Below are 17,896 nucleotides of genomic sequence, written 5' to 3' on the forward strand. Positions count from 1 at the left end.
GGGAAAAAGCAGGATTGACTCACCTGGAGACAAGTGAAGTGCATCACAGATGGATCTACAATGATGACTGCTGGAGGCATGATATTTAGGGATATGAAAGCAGCTAAATTGTTGTTAGCTGGAAATAGCAACTCTATATTTTGAGAACATGGGTTCATTTCAGTTTGGCTTCTCAAGAAACATTCATTGATGAAGTGTGTGTCAGACAAGTGCTAAAGTAGATTTGGAAAAATCAACATGTGAAAGGTTCATCGATCATTGTTGAATAGCTTTTATCTGGTTAGTTGTAAAGTATTTACACTTATCTGTAATTACTTAATCTTTCTTGACCTGAATTGAACATATTTTTAAAGATTTTATCCAAGTATGTGAGTTATAATACTACAGCAAGTGTTTGCATCTGATGAGAATATGGAACTCGTGTAACTTGTACAGTAATTTGCAGTGTTTCTTTTTTTCTAGAAAAGCTGCCCTTTTTAAGATCTTTCAGATAACCTCCTAAGGGCTCTTTCAATAGGAATTACTCTGCTTTTATATAATGCACAATAGTATTTTATTTTGTATGAGATGGTATAAACTCACTCATTCTTCACTCAAAGCTTCCACCAAAATTGGGTTTTGATTGAGAATGAATTACTGAGAGATATGGATAAAGGGACAATTGATACAGTCCTTGAACAATTGAGAACCTTTCTGAGAGATAAATAAACAGTTTTATTTCTTTATTTTACTGCTGCAGAAATGAGGCAGACAGAAGAAATACAGTTGATAGCCAAGACAGAATTGTAGATTAGGGATTTTTTTGATGCTGGAGTTAGGTGCGTTAAATTGTATCAAGGGGAAGTATTAAACTGTGCCGTGCCAGCTTAAGCCTACCTTAGATCCCATGCTTCCCAATGCTTCATGTTAATTAAAATCTAGCAAAGTAGTAGCTGTACACGTTGTGTTTAGTTACATGAATTCTACGAAGCGTTAAAAAAGTTGAGGAATATTAATGGCTTTAGATTTAAAAGTCATTAACCATTACCCTATTGACCAGCTAAACAGAGTTTCTCAGCACTCCTCTGGGCCAGTGCCCCTTCATTCTACCATGGAAAATGGGAAATGTTTGTTGGCTCAGCTGAAAATGTTTGTGAATGTTGGCAGTATCATTGAGTGAGGCAACGCGCATGCCGACTCACTAAAGCAGATCTGGTCAAATCTGGTCAAACTATAGATATTGCTGCTTTTTCAGAATGTAAAATAGTGTGAGGTTTTTTTGTCAAAATACTTGTTTAAAGTTATGTTTACTGCCAGAAGATTTTTTTTTTTATTGTAATTTGGTAAAAGTGTGTGTGTTATTAGAACCAGAGTTCTGAAAAATCTTCAGAGTTGAGTCTTGTTATAAATTGATAAATGCAGCTTCTTTCCCAAAGTAGTAAGGTTTGTAATTAATTGCCTGAATATTGACTCAATGTAGTGTGAATTATGACTTCATCAAATGAAAGTGGACCACTGAGTAATTTTGAAGAGAAATTTCGCAATATCACAGCATTATCTGTTTTCAAATAAAACTTGGCAGCTTCTGATGAATTTTCTTTGAGATCTGATGAACAGAAGGTTCAAAGTATAGTCCATGAGTTACATATGTAGTGAGAAAGCTATTTTGTCACAGACACCTTTGAGTAAAATCCTTAGAACACCATCAGTTCCAAATTAGTCTTTCTGGGTTTGTGTTGACTTATACAACTTCAATCTTTCTGTTAAACATCAGTCAAACAAAAAAGAAAAAACGTGTGCAGATTGCACTAAGTAATGGTCTCTGAATTATAGATCACTGATTCTTATATTGCCTCTTTTCACCTGGAGATTCTTTTGATGCCTGAAAAATAATAGTTTTTAAGCAAAGGCTTAAAAAGCAAACAAAAAATAAACAGAAACCCCTTATTTTCTAGCATGTTCCATCTGTTCTCACCAGTTATCATAATGTAAAAAAAATTGAAATTATGCATCTTTTGTTACTTTAAATTCATTAACGTTTACAGGAAGCTCCAGTAATCAAGATCCTCAAAAAAAGATTGTTTGCAGCTATGCTCAGAGAAGACTAACTTCTATTCACCTAGAATGGAAGTATTCTTTTGTCTTTATAATCTGGGCTTTTTGTTTTCGTTTCAGTGAGTGATCTGTATGTTATAAATAAATTTACCAAAGTAGTGCTGAGCTCAGCACAGAGTATTATAAATAATCCCACTGAAGGAAAACATGAACTGACAAAACATATTTGAGACATTGGCTATGTATGTCCTTAACTTTTATTTTCTTTATATTTCCTTAGATTATAGATGAAGAAGAAACACAGTTCATGAGTAATTGTCCTGTTGCTGTTACTGAGAGCACACCTAGAAGGAGGACACGCATTCAAGTGTTTTGGACGGCTCCTCCTACTGGTACGGGCTGTGTAATTCTGAAGTAAGTATTTTAAAGCATATTAAACTAACAATTTAAGAAGAATTCAGTTACTAATCTAATATTTATTTGATTAAGAACTACTGGAATTCTTTAGATGCTTTTATTCTCCTTTGACACACTTTCACCAAGAATAGTTCTACTTGCACAGTTAAATGTTAGCAACTTAAAGCCCAAGTGTTCAAATTTACTCCAAGCCTTCAGTAACCATTGAATTAGTAACCTTAATTGAACTTGGTGAGCTCTCAGCCATTTATGTCACCTAAAATTCTGAATCTTTAAGATCAAAATTGCATCCGTCTGGTTGAGATTTGGATAAAAAACATGATCTTAGTTGAGATGAAGAGTAAGAATGTTCTGTAGAATCAGGGTTTTCTAAATGAACTTTTATCAGTAAAACTAGATGTATTCATTTAGAGATAAACGCTTTCATTTTAGAGCTGGTGATCTTTTACTCTTGTTTTCCTATTGTTTCTACAGTCTATTTCTGAAGCATGTATACACATGCTTTTTGAGCAATAGACAGAGATAAGATTATGTAGGTGCACTTTGCTTTAGGGCCACTCGTTTGTCTGTAGAAACCTTAAGTCACTTCTTACTGTGAAGACTATCAGAGGAAACTGCCAGAGAAACGTTGTCCTGTCTCCTAAAGTTTTGCTTGTTGTATTTAATAGGACAGATAGGTCAAATATGCATGGACAATTGGGATTTCTTTGCTTCGTTTGAGTTTATGTCTGGGATAAGCCTTTGCAATTGTTAAGATATGCCCTGCAGTAGACCAATGAATTTCAAATAGTCTGATTAGTACTGGGGATGCCTTTAGAGACACAAAACACCTCTAGGCTTTTAAGGAGATGCTAACACAGAAGTTGGACTGAAGGTAGTTCAGGCCGATTCAGGAAAGTGAAATTGTTCTTAAAATTGTAACTGATTTCTAACAGGCTGCAAAATTGCCACCAGCAAAACTGGTCCTCAGCTGCCCTTCTCTCACCTTGTGCCTCACTTCCCTTTCCTTTTGCTAATTGGCACAAGAGATAAACACTCTCCTCTTCTGCATTTGTGGGGGTGATCTAGCCCCAACCCTGACACTGGCTATGGAACAGTCTCAAATCTTTGGCAGTGCAGTTCTGCCTGCTGCCTCTCGATATCAGTAAAATAATTTTGTTTAAGGTAATCTATTTTAATGCGCACTGAAACAGTTCAAGGATACACTTACAGTCTTAAGCTCAGGACAGACAAGTGTACCTTGGACTGCAGTAAAACTGTGAATTATGGTGCTTGGTGCATGGCCAGACTGGTGGTTGTGTGTTAAAGTTTATACATGGAATTTTTCAAGAAGCAACCAAGAAGATTCTTTCAGTGTTGCTGAGCTGTTTATTGGTAAAGCAATTGTGTTCCCTTCAAGACTTTCTCCCTCTTAGTTGTATAACAAATACTGCTGAAGCACTTACTACTTCAGTGGTGTAATAATAAGGTGATGATGTTTTATACATCTTTTTAAAGACACAAGATTTAAACTTTAATCCAATAATGATATGCAACAATATAAGTTGGTGGATTTTTTTTTTATTACTGTCCTAACAAGAAGTACCATTACCAAAAAAAAATGAACCAAGACCGATACTTTTGTCGCTGAAACTTAAACATCTGTGGCTGAAGTTGGTTTAGGGGCCTGACTGGGTCTTGTCAGCAAAGGAACATAGTAAAGTACCAGCAACTGTAGGAACCTTCTTAGATGTTTCTTCTCTCTCCTCTCTGCTGGTCAGATCATGCTTGATATTCAACACTCTTTGGTTTTTACACTGTGAAGTACTCACATAATTGCAGAAAACTCAAGAGAGGCTCCAAAAAGTAACACAGACAGAACCGCAGTTCTGATGTTAAACACACAAAAGTATGAAATTTTCACTGCCTTAAAGAGCGTATAGATTCAATGAGCGGCATACAACCTTCTCAGTCTGCTGGATGTACATCAGTACTGCCAACAAAACAATGAAGTGTCAACATAGAGTTAGATTAGCTGACTGGCACCAGTTCCTGTAATCTGTTTGGGCAGCTGGAAGAGCATCTTAGAAATTGAAGTTCATGGGAAAAGGAAAAATTGTTGACGAGATGACTGCTTGTTTGCAGTGCATGCAGGTGTCTTAGGTGTGTACATGCTGATGAAAGTGAAAGGAAGTTGTTAGGTATATTCCAGTAAAAATTATGTGAAAAATACAAGCTTGCTCCCAATGGTGGCTTTATTGACCTCAGAGCAACTGCTCCATTCCTGAGGACATTTCAAAGAAAGAATGAAACGGTCAACATTATTAGGAATTGCTGATGCCAGAAATTAACATTGCAATGTGGCATTTGATTGCGCTGCAGTGCAGTCCTCAGTGGGACCATACATAGCAATCAGTGATGTGGTTTTGGCATTAACAACATTTACATTTTTTCTTTTGTATGTAAAGCTTTGACCACATCTGAATTAGTTTACAGTTAGCATTCTTTATAGACCTTCTTTATGGTCAGCTCCCTTAGAATAGCACAGAAATGTTGAACACAGTTTTCAAAATTATTCTGTCATTTGTGAGAGTTTTCATGATATAATAAAAACAAAAGTCTGAAAGCAGTTATTATAAATAGTTGAGTCCAAACTCATCACAGAAAAATTCTAAAACCTTGAACTTTAGAGGAAACAAAAACCCTCTGTATTTTTCTTTTTTTCTGTGTATAATGCAATGCAAATAGTTTTGTGTTTTTTTTTTTTATTATCAATACATATCTGTTTCAGTCCTTGGAGACTAGCTAGTCATTTTCTTGAAGAATTTCCAGAACAGAATGGCGTCATTTTGGAGCTATTCTGAATCATAAGGATGTAGAAAAGTTAAATGTAGTCACAAGTCAAACATAGCTCATCCATAAAAACTTATTGAGGTTTTAGTGCCAAATACTGGGGTTTTTTAAGATTTACATTGGTATAATTGAGTATAGACACTCCCAGGAAGCTTTCCTTGGGCTAGTACTGAGGTTTGGGAACGTTTTGGGTTTTTTTGTGGTTTGTGAAGTCTGATGCCTTTGATAGAAACACTTGATTGCCCACCTTTGGCTAGTAGTCTTCTCAGTGTTTTCTAGGCATAGTGCATGTGATTAGTTTGGTTGTGATAAGCATGAAATGACACAGACAAATAGTAATCTGTAGTTCCCAGGTTCAGCAATGGATGCCATGTCTTTTGGCATGAACAGCCTGGAGAAGAGAAGGCTCTGGGGTCATCTTATTGCAGCCTTCCAGTACTTAAAGGGGGCCTACAGGAAAGCTGGAGAGGGACTTTTTACAAGGGCATGTAGTGATAGGACAAGGGGAAATGGCTTTAAATCGAAAGAGGACAGATTTAGATTAGATATATGGAAGAAATTTGTCACTCAGAGGGTGGTGAGGTACTGGAACAGGTTGCCCAGAGAAGTTGTAGGTGCCCCATCCCTGGAAGTGTTCAGGGCCAGGCTGGATGAGGCTTTGGGCAACCTGGTGTAGTGGAGGGTTTCCCTGCCAATGGTAGGGGGGTTGGAACTAGATGATCTTTGAGGTCCCTTCCAATCCTAACCATTCTATGATTCTATGAGAGTAATGCTAGCTTTCTGGGTGACTACAAAATATAAAGTTTAGGAGAACTAAGAGATACTTGAATTCCACTTATTATCACCACTTTGCCTTCTAAATCATCTCTTTCTGTGTGAAAATTTAGAATTGGGGGGCGGGGGTGGGGGGGAAGGAGGGAGATGGATTAACATACAATTTTGCACTGTAATTGCTTAGTCGAGAACAATTCATCCATTCTCTTCATTCTCATTAAGTGGTGACAGTGAAATAGCCTAAAGGTTCGAATCCTTCGACTCTTTATTGAAACTGTCAGTGTACTGAATGTACTTCCGAGATGCAAACAAGAGCTGAGGCTCTATTTGTCCAAGCATTTAAGCTCGAGTCTCACTGAAGACAGAAGACTTTGCTTAGACGTTACACATTGCTTTTGAGACCCTCAAGCTTTAAACCCTCTTTCTGCTTGCCTGATGCGTGCTGGGAACACTATGCAGCTAAATCCAATTATAGGAGGGTACATATGCTCCAGCATGCCAACTCTTAAAATGATTTCTGCAGATGGGTGAAATGGAGAAACAGCATTTCACTTTGGGGATGGCCCCAGGCACTGCAAGACTGTTTCAAGCACCTTGATTTTTAGAATGACCAAACGGAAATGGAATGCATCGTCGACTACTGGATAGTGTAGTCAGCCTCGTCACAGCACTAGGTACTTGAATAGAAACTTCTGCTATGTGGAAAAAAGTTACTATAAAAAGATGAATCAACAGAATGCACTCAGATCTTAGCGATAAGGATTCACTTGGCTGCCTCAGCATCTATGCTAGCCTCAGAGGCTACTCAAACATCAGCATGAGCAGGAAAGTGCTTACAACAATATCTTTCTTGCTTCTGTGGTTAAAGATATCTATCTGGACCATTCTGAGCTGTCATGCTGTGTGCAGTCTACTTTTTTTCATGTTCACAATGCAACATTTAATCTTTCTTTTCGTCTTTACTTTCCCTTGTTCCTTGTGACTGATCAGACACTAAATGTAATGTGGCAATATGGGAGGACCAGGTCATTTCCTTCATCTTCTCATAAAAGCTTCTGTTCTAAAATTTATTTACTAGATTTCTGGGGTCTTCAGAATGTATTTGCTTTCTAGAATCTTTGAAAATCTACTGTTAAAACTTTCTTGAAAGGTACTTATAATTACTATGTACAATTTATACTTATATAAAAACAAATTATATAGACAATTGAGCAGTGGCAGCGCCTGGTCGTGTTTATATCATCTATTGGAAGTGGAGAAATTTTCAGGGATTTGAATTAATCTGTTTTAATATGTTATATAAGTGAGTCTGAAAATGGTTTTAACTTTTTAAAAAAACCCACTTTTTTTTCCTGCATGTAGACTGTCATGCTTGGTTTAGCATGTACTACTTTTCAGCAAAGTAGAACAGCACACGTGCATTGTTTTGCTTTTGTATCTAACAGCTAATATTCAGAGACTGTGCTTAATTAGGTAAAAAAGCTAATGGAGATTCATCTAGTTTAACAAGGAAAGTCTTAAATATGGATTTCAATAAATGATTTACACTATTGACAAAAGAAAAGACAATAAATGTTTATTAAAAGTTTCTTAGCAGTGATTGAGAATCTCCTCTCACAGGCCATTTTTAGCCCCAGATATCTAGATTCCACTGGTTAGTTGGATTCCTCAAGATGAAGGGTCTCAGTTCAATGTGGTAGTGAACAAACAGGTAAAGGTCTGACCCATGTAATTGGTGGAAAATACAGAACAAAATAGCTTTCTGCAAGTATTTTAGAATTCTGTAATATAAAACAAGAGTAAGAAAATTTTGTAAATTGTCTTAGCTTGTCATATATTAAAATTTCATGATAGGGAGAATCTTGTTAATATTCAAATTGATTAAATCTGTAAGCTGGTGTAGATCTCCTGTAGAGTCAAGTATTGCTAGATGGTAATTATCTTCTCCTCCTTTAGCATTTGGTGACTTTCACTGAGTCTGAGATTAATTGTTAATGTAGTAAATGATGGCCACATACAGATAAGTTACATCCAATTTACCATTTAGAAAAGAAACCACAGTTCTCTGATTGGCTCAAGGAATAATTGAGTTGTCAGGCAACGGACGTGTCTGGTGTGGTAAATGTAACAAAAGTTCTTGCTGACAAGTTATTTACTTCTGCTATATGTATCGTGCTTAAACAACCAACAAATTAAAATCCGGTATCTGTAAATAGTGTTTATTATCATTACTACTTGCAGAAATGCACTGAATTTGTTGTAATGTCTCTGCTGTTTGTTTCTGGAAATGTTTTCTGAGCCATCTGCAGGCAAATGTTTTATAATTTTTGAGGAAAAGTGTGAAACTTATTATTTTCCTGTGTATATAATTATCTTCATGATTTTAATTACATTGGTTTTGTTGGTGTGTAGTCAAAAAAAAAGAGTAGAGGAATTTTAAAGATATGTGGTCTTCCAAATAAAAACTGTGATATGTTTAGTATATCAAGTATGTATTGGCAAAATCTTTTAGGTAGTTGTGCTATTGTAGCAAAGCTATCATACCTATGAGGACAACTTCAATTCTAGTCCATGGATCTACACCTTGGATAAAATACTCAGTTTCCAACCTCCACATGGATTCTGGCAGTCTTCTTACTCTTGAGCCTTCAAAGCTCTGAGGGTGAATGAACTCCAGCTAGAGCTTTTTGAACATGTACTTTTTGACTTCTTGTGACTTCAAGCCTAATACTCATTCAGGTCACTTGACATCTCACTCTGAGTAAACACTATGCTGAAATGTGATGTTGGAAAGACTAAAAGAAGAACCATAAAGCAAAGGAACTAAGTGTTACAAAACCCCACAAGTTCATAACTACATATACATACTGAAACTGTCTTGATATGCAGCCAAATCTCTTCTCTACACTCAAAACTCATTATGAGATCCAACCAGGGAGTCCTTGGGCCAGAAACAGAGTACAAGACATCTGGATAACAAAACTCAAAAAGCACCAGAGCACCTCTGTGGTGTGTGAATTAATATATGACCAACTCAATAACACTGTGTTAAGAAAAGTGTTTAGCAGAAATGCCAAATTGAAATGGTCAGAATGACATGCATCTCAAAATTAATCTCTCTTACTAGTAGCGTTGATATTATGATTCTCTATCACAAAAACAAGTTGTACAAATTCACTCCTATCAGAAAGAAGTTCAAGTTGTCAAGGAGCTACAGAGTGGGTCCGCATCAATCAGACTCCTTTAAACGGGTGGAAGCTACAGTGCTGCTTCTGAAATTATTGCAAGTTACATAAGAGGAACATCTGATAGATGATCACAGAGTTGAATTTAAAAAACCATAAAGAAAAAAGAATGATATATAGTTACAGCGGGAAAATTTGTGCGTTAGATTTCCAGCCTGTCCCAAATTCTTAATCAGTATCTATGAGGTGGCAGAGGGAGGAGAAGTACTGAGGCAAGGTTTTAAGGTATTCAGGTTACTTGACTAAGGTTATTAAGCAGTATAAGTAGATTCTTTGCTCCTCTCTGATGCTCTCACCATTAAAACATTTTCTTTTCTTTGTGAGGCTGTGCTTACCCCAATATATGCAATTTTCCTTAATTTGTTGGGATGCCTACCTGAGTAATATATAGCTCAAGTATTTTTCCATATGTTTAATTGAATGTTTCTTCAAATGTTTTACAAGGGTTGTATACTTTAAATGCATCCTATTTGTTACAAAACATGTGAAATATGATTATTTCACATGCTCTTTTAGAATTCCTGAATACTTATGGGTTGTATTTCTTGAAAAAGAGTTTAGTGGATTTGCACTTGCAGAAAAATCACACTGTTTATTCTGAAGCAGATGGGCTACTAGTGAGCAGTTGAAGAGCTATGAGGAGTTCACTATAAAATTATACCTCTAAATATTCAAAGTGTAAAACTAAACAACAACAAAACCCTTGCTTGTTTGAATTGTATATTAAGCTTGTTATTCAGTCATTTCCATTTATCCTTTCAGTCTTCACATGCAATTGTCCAGACACGTACATGTCAACAGTTTCACCTGACTGTTTATTAGGATGCTAATACTGGAGCAATTGAGCACAGTTATAAAGTGTTTACTGAAAGCTTTCTATTATAAATAAATATGACAGCCAAGGAAAAACAGAATAATCTGCCTTCCTTGCCTAGCACGAGCCCTCAGTAACAGTTATATGCTGTTTATGAGACAATAGAAGATAACAGTTCTCATATTATAAGTAGCTATATTGATTTTTCCCAGTAGAATTAGTGAGTCTTCTGCATGCAGAGAAATGATCAAAATTCCTGTAGTAATAGCTTCAAAAAAAATAGATCTGTATCTTCCAGTTAACTACCACATGGCAACACCAGTAGCTTTTGAACTTCATTTTTGATAGAGAGAATATCAGTGTAGCTTAATATTTCTTTGTGCATAGCATAAAATATTTTATATAGACATTTTATGTATTTCTAAACAACTAAGATAGCAATCTAAGATATCTCTATACACCTTAATAGTCCTTGGAACAAATACAACCTTTGATAAATAGAAAATGTAATAGTTTTCCATATGTGTTTCTTTTGACCTGCTTTCATTTTTCCTTATTCTTTGCTTTTAGGAGTTGATGTAACAGAAATGTGCACAGCTTTATATAGTCTGTATAATAGGGACATAGATTGAAAACGAGTAGATTTGGGTCCATTCCTATTTTTCACACTGTTATCATATACAGCTCAACCCATTTTTCAATGCATCTGCTTTCTCAAAAGCAACTAGAGGCCAGTGACTCTTTATAAAACACTGCAAGATAGAGAAGATTATACATTAGTATTGCACTATTCAGAGTCCTTAAAAATAATTTGAATGTTTCCTTTATCTGGCTATTTATTTATTCATTTACAAAACAAGACAAAAATTTAAACTTTGCAATTTAACTAACTTATAGCCCTGTATTTCATTTTTTAGGCTAAACACCCACAGAGAGTTTACTTGTATTGGGAAGAATAACATTCAGCATAATATTTTTTCTTGTAATTTTATGTTCTAAATAATCTTTTTTACAGTACAATTAATAACGTATTTCTATAAAATCTAGCTACATTCATTCATATGCTGTTTTGTTTGCAAAGGCGTAGTGTTGCAAAACAGTTTAATGGTTTTGCTACTGAAATATGATGGGTTTATTCCTTGAGGAGCTCAAAGCAATAGGAAAACCATGTGGAAAAAAAAAAAAAGAAGAGTAAGGAGAGGATGATAGTCTTTCCTCTAGTGTTAGGAGGAATATGGTTATGACTTTATTATGAAAGATAATATTTTTAACTATTTCACACTGTACCTTGAAAAAGCCTGCAATAATTTAATATTTAAAAAAATATCACTATTATAGCACATTTTGTGATAAATAGAAATAACATGCAATAACTCTCTTTGGTCTATATGGTTATTATTTTGCACAATTACTTGTATTTTTGTAAAGCAGACTGATATACAAAAATTAAAAAATGAGTCCTTTGTGTAGGGCAGTAGAAAGGCAGGTATTAGAAAAGTACAACATACTTTATGATAAGGCACTGATATCAATTCTCTTTTCGATCATCATTGTGTTTTCAACTGACTTTTAGGGAAATACTGCAATTAAGATGAATTGTTAATGTTTACAATTGACACAAACTCAAACACGGAACTGATCGGAGATCAATTGTATTCTCGTTTGGTACTCAGCAAAGATACATGGGGTATTTAAAACTTTCCTTTTTATTTCTTTATTTTATATGGTGAATTTCTTGCTCCTTCTAGATTCTCAACACTGTTCTAAGGATATTTACTATGTGTTCAAAGTGTTCACTTGGAAAAATCATATGAAGCAGCAAGTCAGGTATAGTGCTTCCTAGTAATTCTACTTTCTGACCCAAAACTTGAAGATAAATAGGGAAGCCATAACAAATGATGTTGGAAGGGACTTTGGTGAAATACTCAAGTCTTTTACTGTCTGCCAACAGTATGACAATAGGATGAGCTATCATTTTTACCCCTGTCCACCTCTGTTCCTAAAGGTTGGGCCTTGGCATTCCCCATAAAGAAGTGGTGCCAATACTTATCTGTCATAGCTGCTGTTTTGCTAAAATGATTCCTCTAATACCCCTTATTCTCAGGTGCTGTAACCTTTTCAACCCATCCTTTCTTTCAGTTGTCTTCTCTTGAGGTTACTCAAGCCCAGCTCCTTCAATGTTTTCCTCCTTCTGCGTATCTGGTTGTTCTTGTTAGTCTCTTCTGAACTTTCTCCAAATGATCTATATCCTTGAATTGTGGTACCCAAAACTGGGCATTCTAATTCTACAGATGCCTTGTATGACTCCATGTGGTCTTAGAGAATGTGCTTCCACTGTTTTTCAGGAGAGAATAACATTTATCTGTGTTCAACTCCTGATCCTCTAGACTTCCTTCATCTTGCTATCAAATACTTCTCTCATCAACTTTTTCCTTTCCATCTTTGTGCAAATAATTACTCTTATGTAAAACTAGGACTTTGTCTTTAACATTATTTAATTACAGATTTTTCAAAATTCCTCAGATTTCTGAATTATTTTGCATTTTAAGCAACTGCAGCTTGCTACTGTCTGTAGTCAGTAACTTGTTCTCTATCCATTGTTCTTTAATGAAAATATTGGTGTTCGCATAACCGCACTGAAGTTGAAACTCTTCAGTGAGTTCCAGCTGAGTTCTAAACGTATATAAAAAGCAAATTCATTTGTTTTAAACATACGAACATTGCTGCAAAAGAATCCTGCCACCTACTTCTGATGTAGCTAATATGTAAACATTTTACATAAAACTTTGAAAAAACCTACTAGTTCGATGTGTCTGAGTATTAATAAATCTAAAAAGATGTATGAAAAATCAAGAAAATGTTTTTATTCAATAGTATTTTTAATTGAAATAATTTGTATTGCAGAAAGATAAATCCTCAAAGAATTATTACATCTTATTTTTATATCTTGGAAAGGAAATGCGAAAGGATTTAAGACATGTAAGGAGAGAAGTTCCTGAAATATCTTGCACTGAAATCTGATTTTGTCTGAATTTTCCTCCCAGTAAATGGGGAAATAAAACAGTAAACTCTCACTTCTTTCTGGCTAAGTTTCAGGTAGAGTCTGTATTTTCATAAATTTCAAGTAGTGGGATTAAAAAAAAAGACTCCATAATTTTCTTGTTGTTTGCTGTTAGTAAATGAAAATCATTGTTAATTTAGGAGCCTGACAGCTGTAGAACATTTGCCATTTGGCAGCAGCTGTCAGTAGCACTCCAGTTTATTTTACAAACAGATGTTTAATTTGACTTCAATGCCATTGTCAATTTTTGCGGGGAAAGAAAGAGAGGAAAGGAATAGAAATAATCGTGATAGTCATAATTTGATTTCCTTTCAAAACATAAAGCAGAGTCACTATTGATGACATCAAAAGTGTTTTCATTTTTTATTACTGAATGTTTTAAATTGTGGGGTTTTTTATAACCGCATGAACTGAAATGAAACTTTCTCAATGTATGGTAACTCACGTTAAGGAAGTGATTTATCTTATGTCAAGAACTGAAGACGTTATTTTAATGTAATATGCTACATTTTTAAAATATGTATTTTATTTATGAATCAAAATGTCATGCTATTTCTAAAGTTTATGGATAAAGAGATTTTTGTCTGTATATTAAAACCAGGGCACCAGTGGGACCACTGTCATACAAACATAAAGTTGTTTACTGTAGTATAATGGTATTCTCATTTCACATGAACAAAAGTGAAGGACAAATTTGGTCCAGTAATGATGAAATGATATAATAAAAAAGCTAAGTAAAATATGTAGTTAATTTTTAATTTTAGTAATGAATGACTTTATCCAGTATATACCTAGTGACTAGGAGACTAATAAAACGTGCTATGAAAATCTCTTGCCAAGATCATCTTTTATTCAACATGTCTATAGATGCAGACAAGAGTCGTGAGATTAACAGCGTATGGTCTCGATCGTACAACACTGGTAATTCTTAGATGTTACAAAGTCTAATTTAATATAGTCCTAAAAATGGCACATCTTACTGGTCATTTGCTCCTTCTTAGTACAACCTGTTCAGGTAATTCAAGACTATATGATTCTATAAAGGTATGTAAGTAAATCTGCAGTTAAATTTAAGAAGCTATACTGGGTGTGCCATTTTTTATGAAATTTTCTATGTTAGCAAAATTTTTGTAGCATGCTGAGTTCAATATTTGCTGAACTGTCTGCATGCCCACAAAAATCCAGAACAGTTCTTCATAGCACATTTTACAGTTAAAATTGCAAGCACAGCTATATTTCATTATGAAAGGCAAATGGCTGAATTAACAAAGTGTCAGATTCTGCCATCCTTGCTTATATTGAATAGTATTTAAATTCTCATGTGGATTTAAATATATTAACTGGAGACTCTCTGAGTGATGTATTATATAAATAAGGGTCTAAGAACCTGAACATGATATTAATCTTGATTTTTTTTTTTCATATAAAGCACCACAAAATCAATTCTAATTTGTTTCCTTAAAGGAGCAGCTACACATATAATTGCAATTCTTTAGAAATTATGAAAGGAAAAAAACACCTAGAAAAGGAATTGTTCTTCATGTAAACTGACTGTTGAATTGATTCTTGTTGTCTTTCTACTTATCTGGTTTGACAGTTTTTGAAAGGGATTTGTGAAAGGATTGAAATATTAAATTCAACTAATAATTGTGGGCTATTTTTCTTTTCCTTGCAGTAATTAGATACCCACTTTTTCTATCTTTTCTGCTTCATTAGATATGCATTAAGTATCTTTCCTATCTGAACAGCAGCAGTCTGAATGCTTTTTGCGCTGCTTTCCTGAAGAAATGGATTTGTTGCTCCATCACTTCACTGCTTCAGCAGAATGTAGTTTAAAGTCTTGCAATGCACCAGAAAGCACACTTGATTTCTTTAATGGTTTCTGGGTTTTCATCTGCTGCAGAAAGGATAGGTTTGCAGATATAGTGGTCTGTGTCTGGAGAAGGAATGAGCTCTGTTTGTTAGGAGGATAATGAGCTTGATGCTCAGTCATTACATGGATAGTGTATGTAGCCTGGCGATACCCTTAGTATGTACCAACAACTGATTTAAGTTCTACAGATTACCTATCATAATGTTTCTTCCCATAGATTTCTCTGAAAATGGAATATACTTTTGGTTCTGTAGATAGTAAAAAAGGTGTGCTCTCTCATGTTGCAATTGCCTTACAGTTGTTTGCTGAAGTGAAAATATGATGAGACAAGGAACTTGGAACACTTTTCCATTTTGTATACATGCTGCAAAGATGATGCCATGTATTGAGGTACCACCATTTCATGATAGTTCATAAAGAAATTCTCTTGTTCATCAGAGTTACTTTAGATAACAAATACTAATGAACAGGCAATTCTCTAACTTCTCAGAGTAAAAGACAAAGTATTACCTTGAATATAGTGAAAAAACACTAGCTTTTCTTTCTTGCCAGTTTTATAGTACTAGTCTGTATTTCTGCCACACATGAACTATGCAGTAGAACTTTGTCTACTCATTGTCTACTCACAAAGTACTAAATATGTCCAGGCAACTTGGCTCAGCATTAATGAAGTTTTAGGTGCTGTCCTTACAATTTTCTAGTTTTCCAGTGACTACCTGTGCGTCAGAAGAAATTCAGGCTGTGATTCTCTTCTGATTAAGTGAAACTGAAGTTGGTAATTGATTTCAGTAGAAGGTCAGTCAGTTCTCAATAGACTGTCACCTTGTGATCAACAGCAGAACAAGATTGCAGGGCACATCTAGATTTTCAAAACACTCTCAACATCAGTGTATCTGGTAATTGTTTGGTTTTAATTTTCAAAACTTGTATTTTTCGTGTCTGTTTTTCTGTGTAAATGTTTGGTGGGAGCAAATGACTGTGCTATAGAAAAACAAAGTTAGGTAAGTACACCTTATGTTTTTGTCTTGAAGATCAGGAGATTTGTTTTCCTTGTTACTTCTGTTTCAAGATCTAAACCAACAATTGGAAAAGTTTAAATTGCACTGCTCGAGTGTCAATCTCAAAAACATAATCAATTCACCTACTTCCCATACGCATATCTGAAGGAACACCCCTGCTTGTTTCTACAATGCCTGATCCCTTGCTCTGTTTCCTTCTATATCTCTAATCGCACTTTGTGTATCTGAATTATCTATGTTAAAACATCTCCCTCTGAGTTCCTAATGAAGTTAAGAATCTAATTAACTGGACTTTTGTTGCAAACAAAACTTGGTAGGGCTGGATTCCAGTTCCTAGCCTATTCCTGTTTCTCGAAGCTGCTAATATGGAGGGTAATTTATCATCTTAATCCTTTCCATTACTACTTACTACTCTTCACAATACTTTAATAGTTCTGTTCATGTGTTCTCTTTGTCCTGATGATTGAGGGAGGTGCAGACTGTGTAGCTTTTGCTTAATCCCTGATCCTTTAAGCATGGTTGTGATCTCTTTGTCCATGAAATGATGACCTTTATCTGGGTCAACAAGACTTCAGGAGCCCCACAGAGGCAAAAGACTTCTTGATACTGTTGGGTTTTTTTCTCTCTTCCTGCTGCTATAAGTTGCTTTATAGAAAAGGCTTTAAACCGCCTTGAGAAGGAATCAGTCACTTCCAAGGAGTTTCATTACCCCGGCCTGTTTTGGGTAGCTAATGTATGTAATCTATATGTAATCGCATCCACAGTCTGACAACTCACTACTGTATCAGAGAGATATGACTAGACTTTGTTCTTGCCCTTCCTATGTATATCTTGGACAATTTTTGATCCATTTCGTGACATCTGTTTCTGTATCTTTCAACATTATATTTCCTTAACCCTAAGTGTATTCTGATTTTCATGGAGCATGTTTAGCAATTCTCCAGCCCCCCTGCCATGGGCAGGGACACCCTCCACTACACCAGGTTGCCCAAAGCCTCATCCAACCTGGCCTTGAACACTGCCAGGGATGGGGCAGCCACAACTTCTGTGGGCAACCTGTTCCAGTACCTCACCACTCTCTGAGCGAAAAATTTCTTCCTTAGATCTAATCTAAATCTCCCCTCTTTCAGTTTAAATCCATTGCCCCTTGTCCTATCACTACACGCCCTTGGAAAAAGTCCCTCTCCAGCTTTCCTGTAGGCCCCCTTTAAGTACTGGAAGGCTGCAATAAGATCACCCCAGAGCCTTCTCTTATCCAGGCTGAACAGCCCCAACTCTCTCAGCCTGTCTTCATAGCAGAGGTGCTCACATAACACTGCTTAGAGTGTTCCTTGTATGTTGTCCCATTCAGGTTGAAGGCATGCATACCTTGGGCACCATTTCTGTCAATATACTCTGAAATTCCACCAGTGAACCAAAGGTGATTTGTCCTGTAGCTTTGTACTGAAATCCTTCAAAATCTGCCTCAGTCCCATGTGTAGCTGTTGTTTGTAAATGACTGGCCATTGACCTTCTGTTCCCATATTGATTAGGGCACAATAAAAGAGATCAGGTTACTGAAGGTTTCTGAGGCTAATCTGTGGTTCGTTAATACTAATGTCCACAGAGCAAGTATTGGGAGCTCTGTGCTTTCTGTCAATGATCCTGGCAGAGTAAACTTTGAAGGAGACATCTTATTTGCATCATGATAGGGGCAGTACATGTGAATATTTCATTTTTGTGTTGTCCAAGCAGCTGTTAAGCATTCCCAAACATAGATTAAAGAGCACATCTCTGGTATTGCTATTTTTATGTATTCATAGGTTACTGGGGCCAGCCTGGATTTTT

The 17,896-nt window shown here is 35.7% G+C and overlaps 1 protein-coding gene across 1 annotated transcript in view; it reads left to right on the forward strand.

Annotated features, from left to right (window-relative positions):
• SPON1 (spondin 1) overlaps positions 1-17,896 on the forward strand; it is a 191,566-nt gene that overhangs the window by 39,148 nt on the left and 134,522 nt on the right. Inside the window, exon 3 of the mRNA XM_086613778.1 lies at positions 2,315-2,448. Coding sequence (XP_086469904.1) covers positions 2,315-2,448 — 134 coding nt within the window. The remainder of the gene's footprint in view (positions 1-2,314; positions 2,449-17,896) is intronic.

The sequence above is a fragment of the Tauraco erythrolophus genome, chromosome 6 (genome assembly GCF_009769465.1).
Source record: "Tauraco erythrolophus isolate bTauEry1 chromosome 6, bTauEry1.pri, whole genome shotgun sequence".
NCBI lineage: Eukaryota > Metazoa > Chordata > Aves > Musophagiformes > Musophagidae > Tauraco > Tauraco erythrolophus.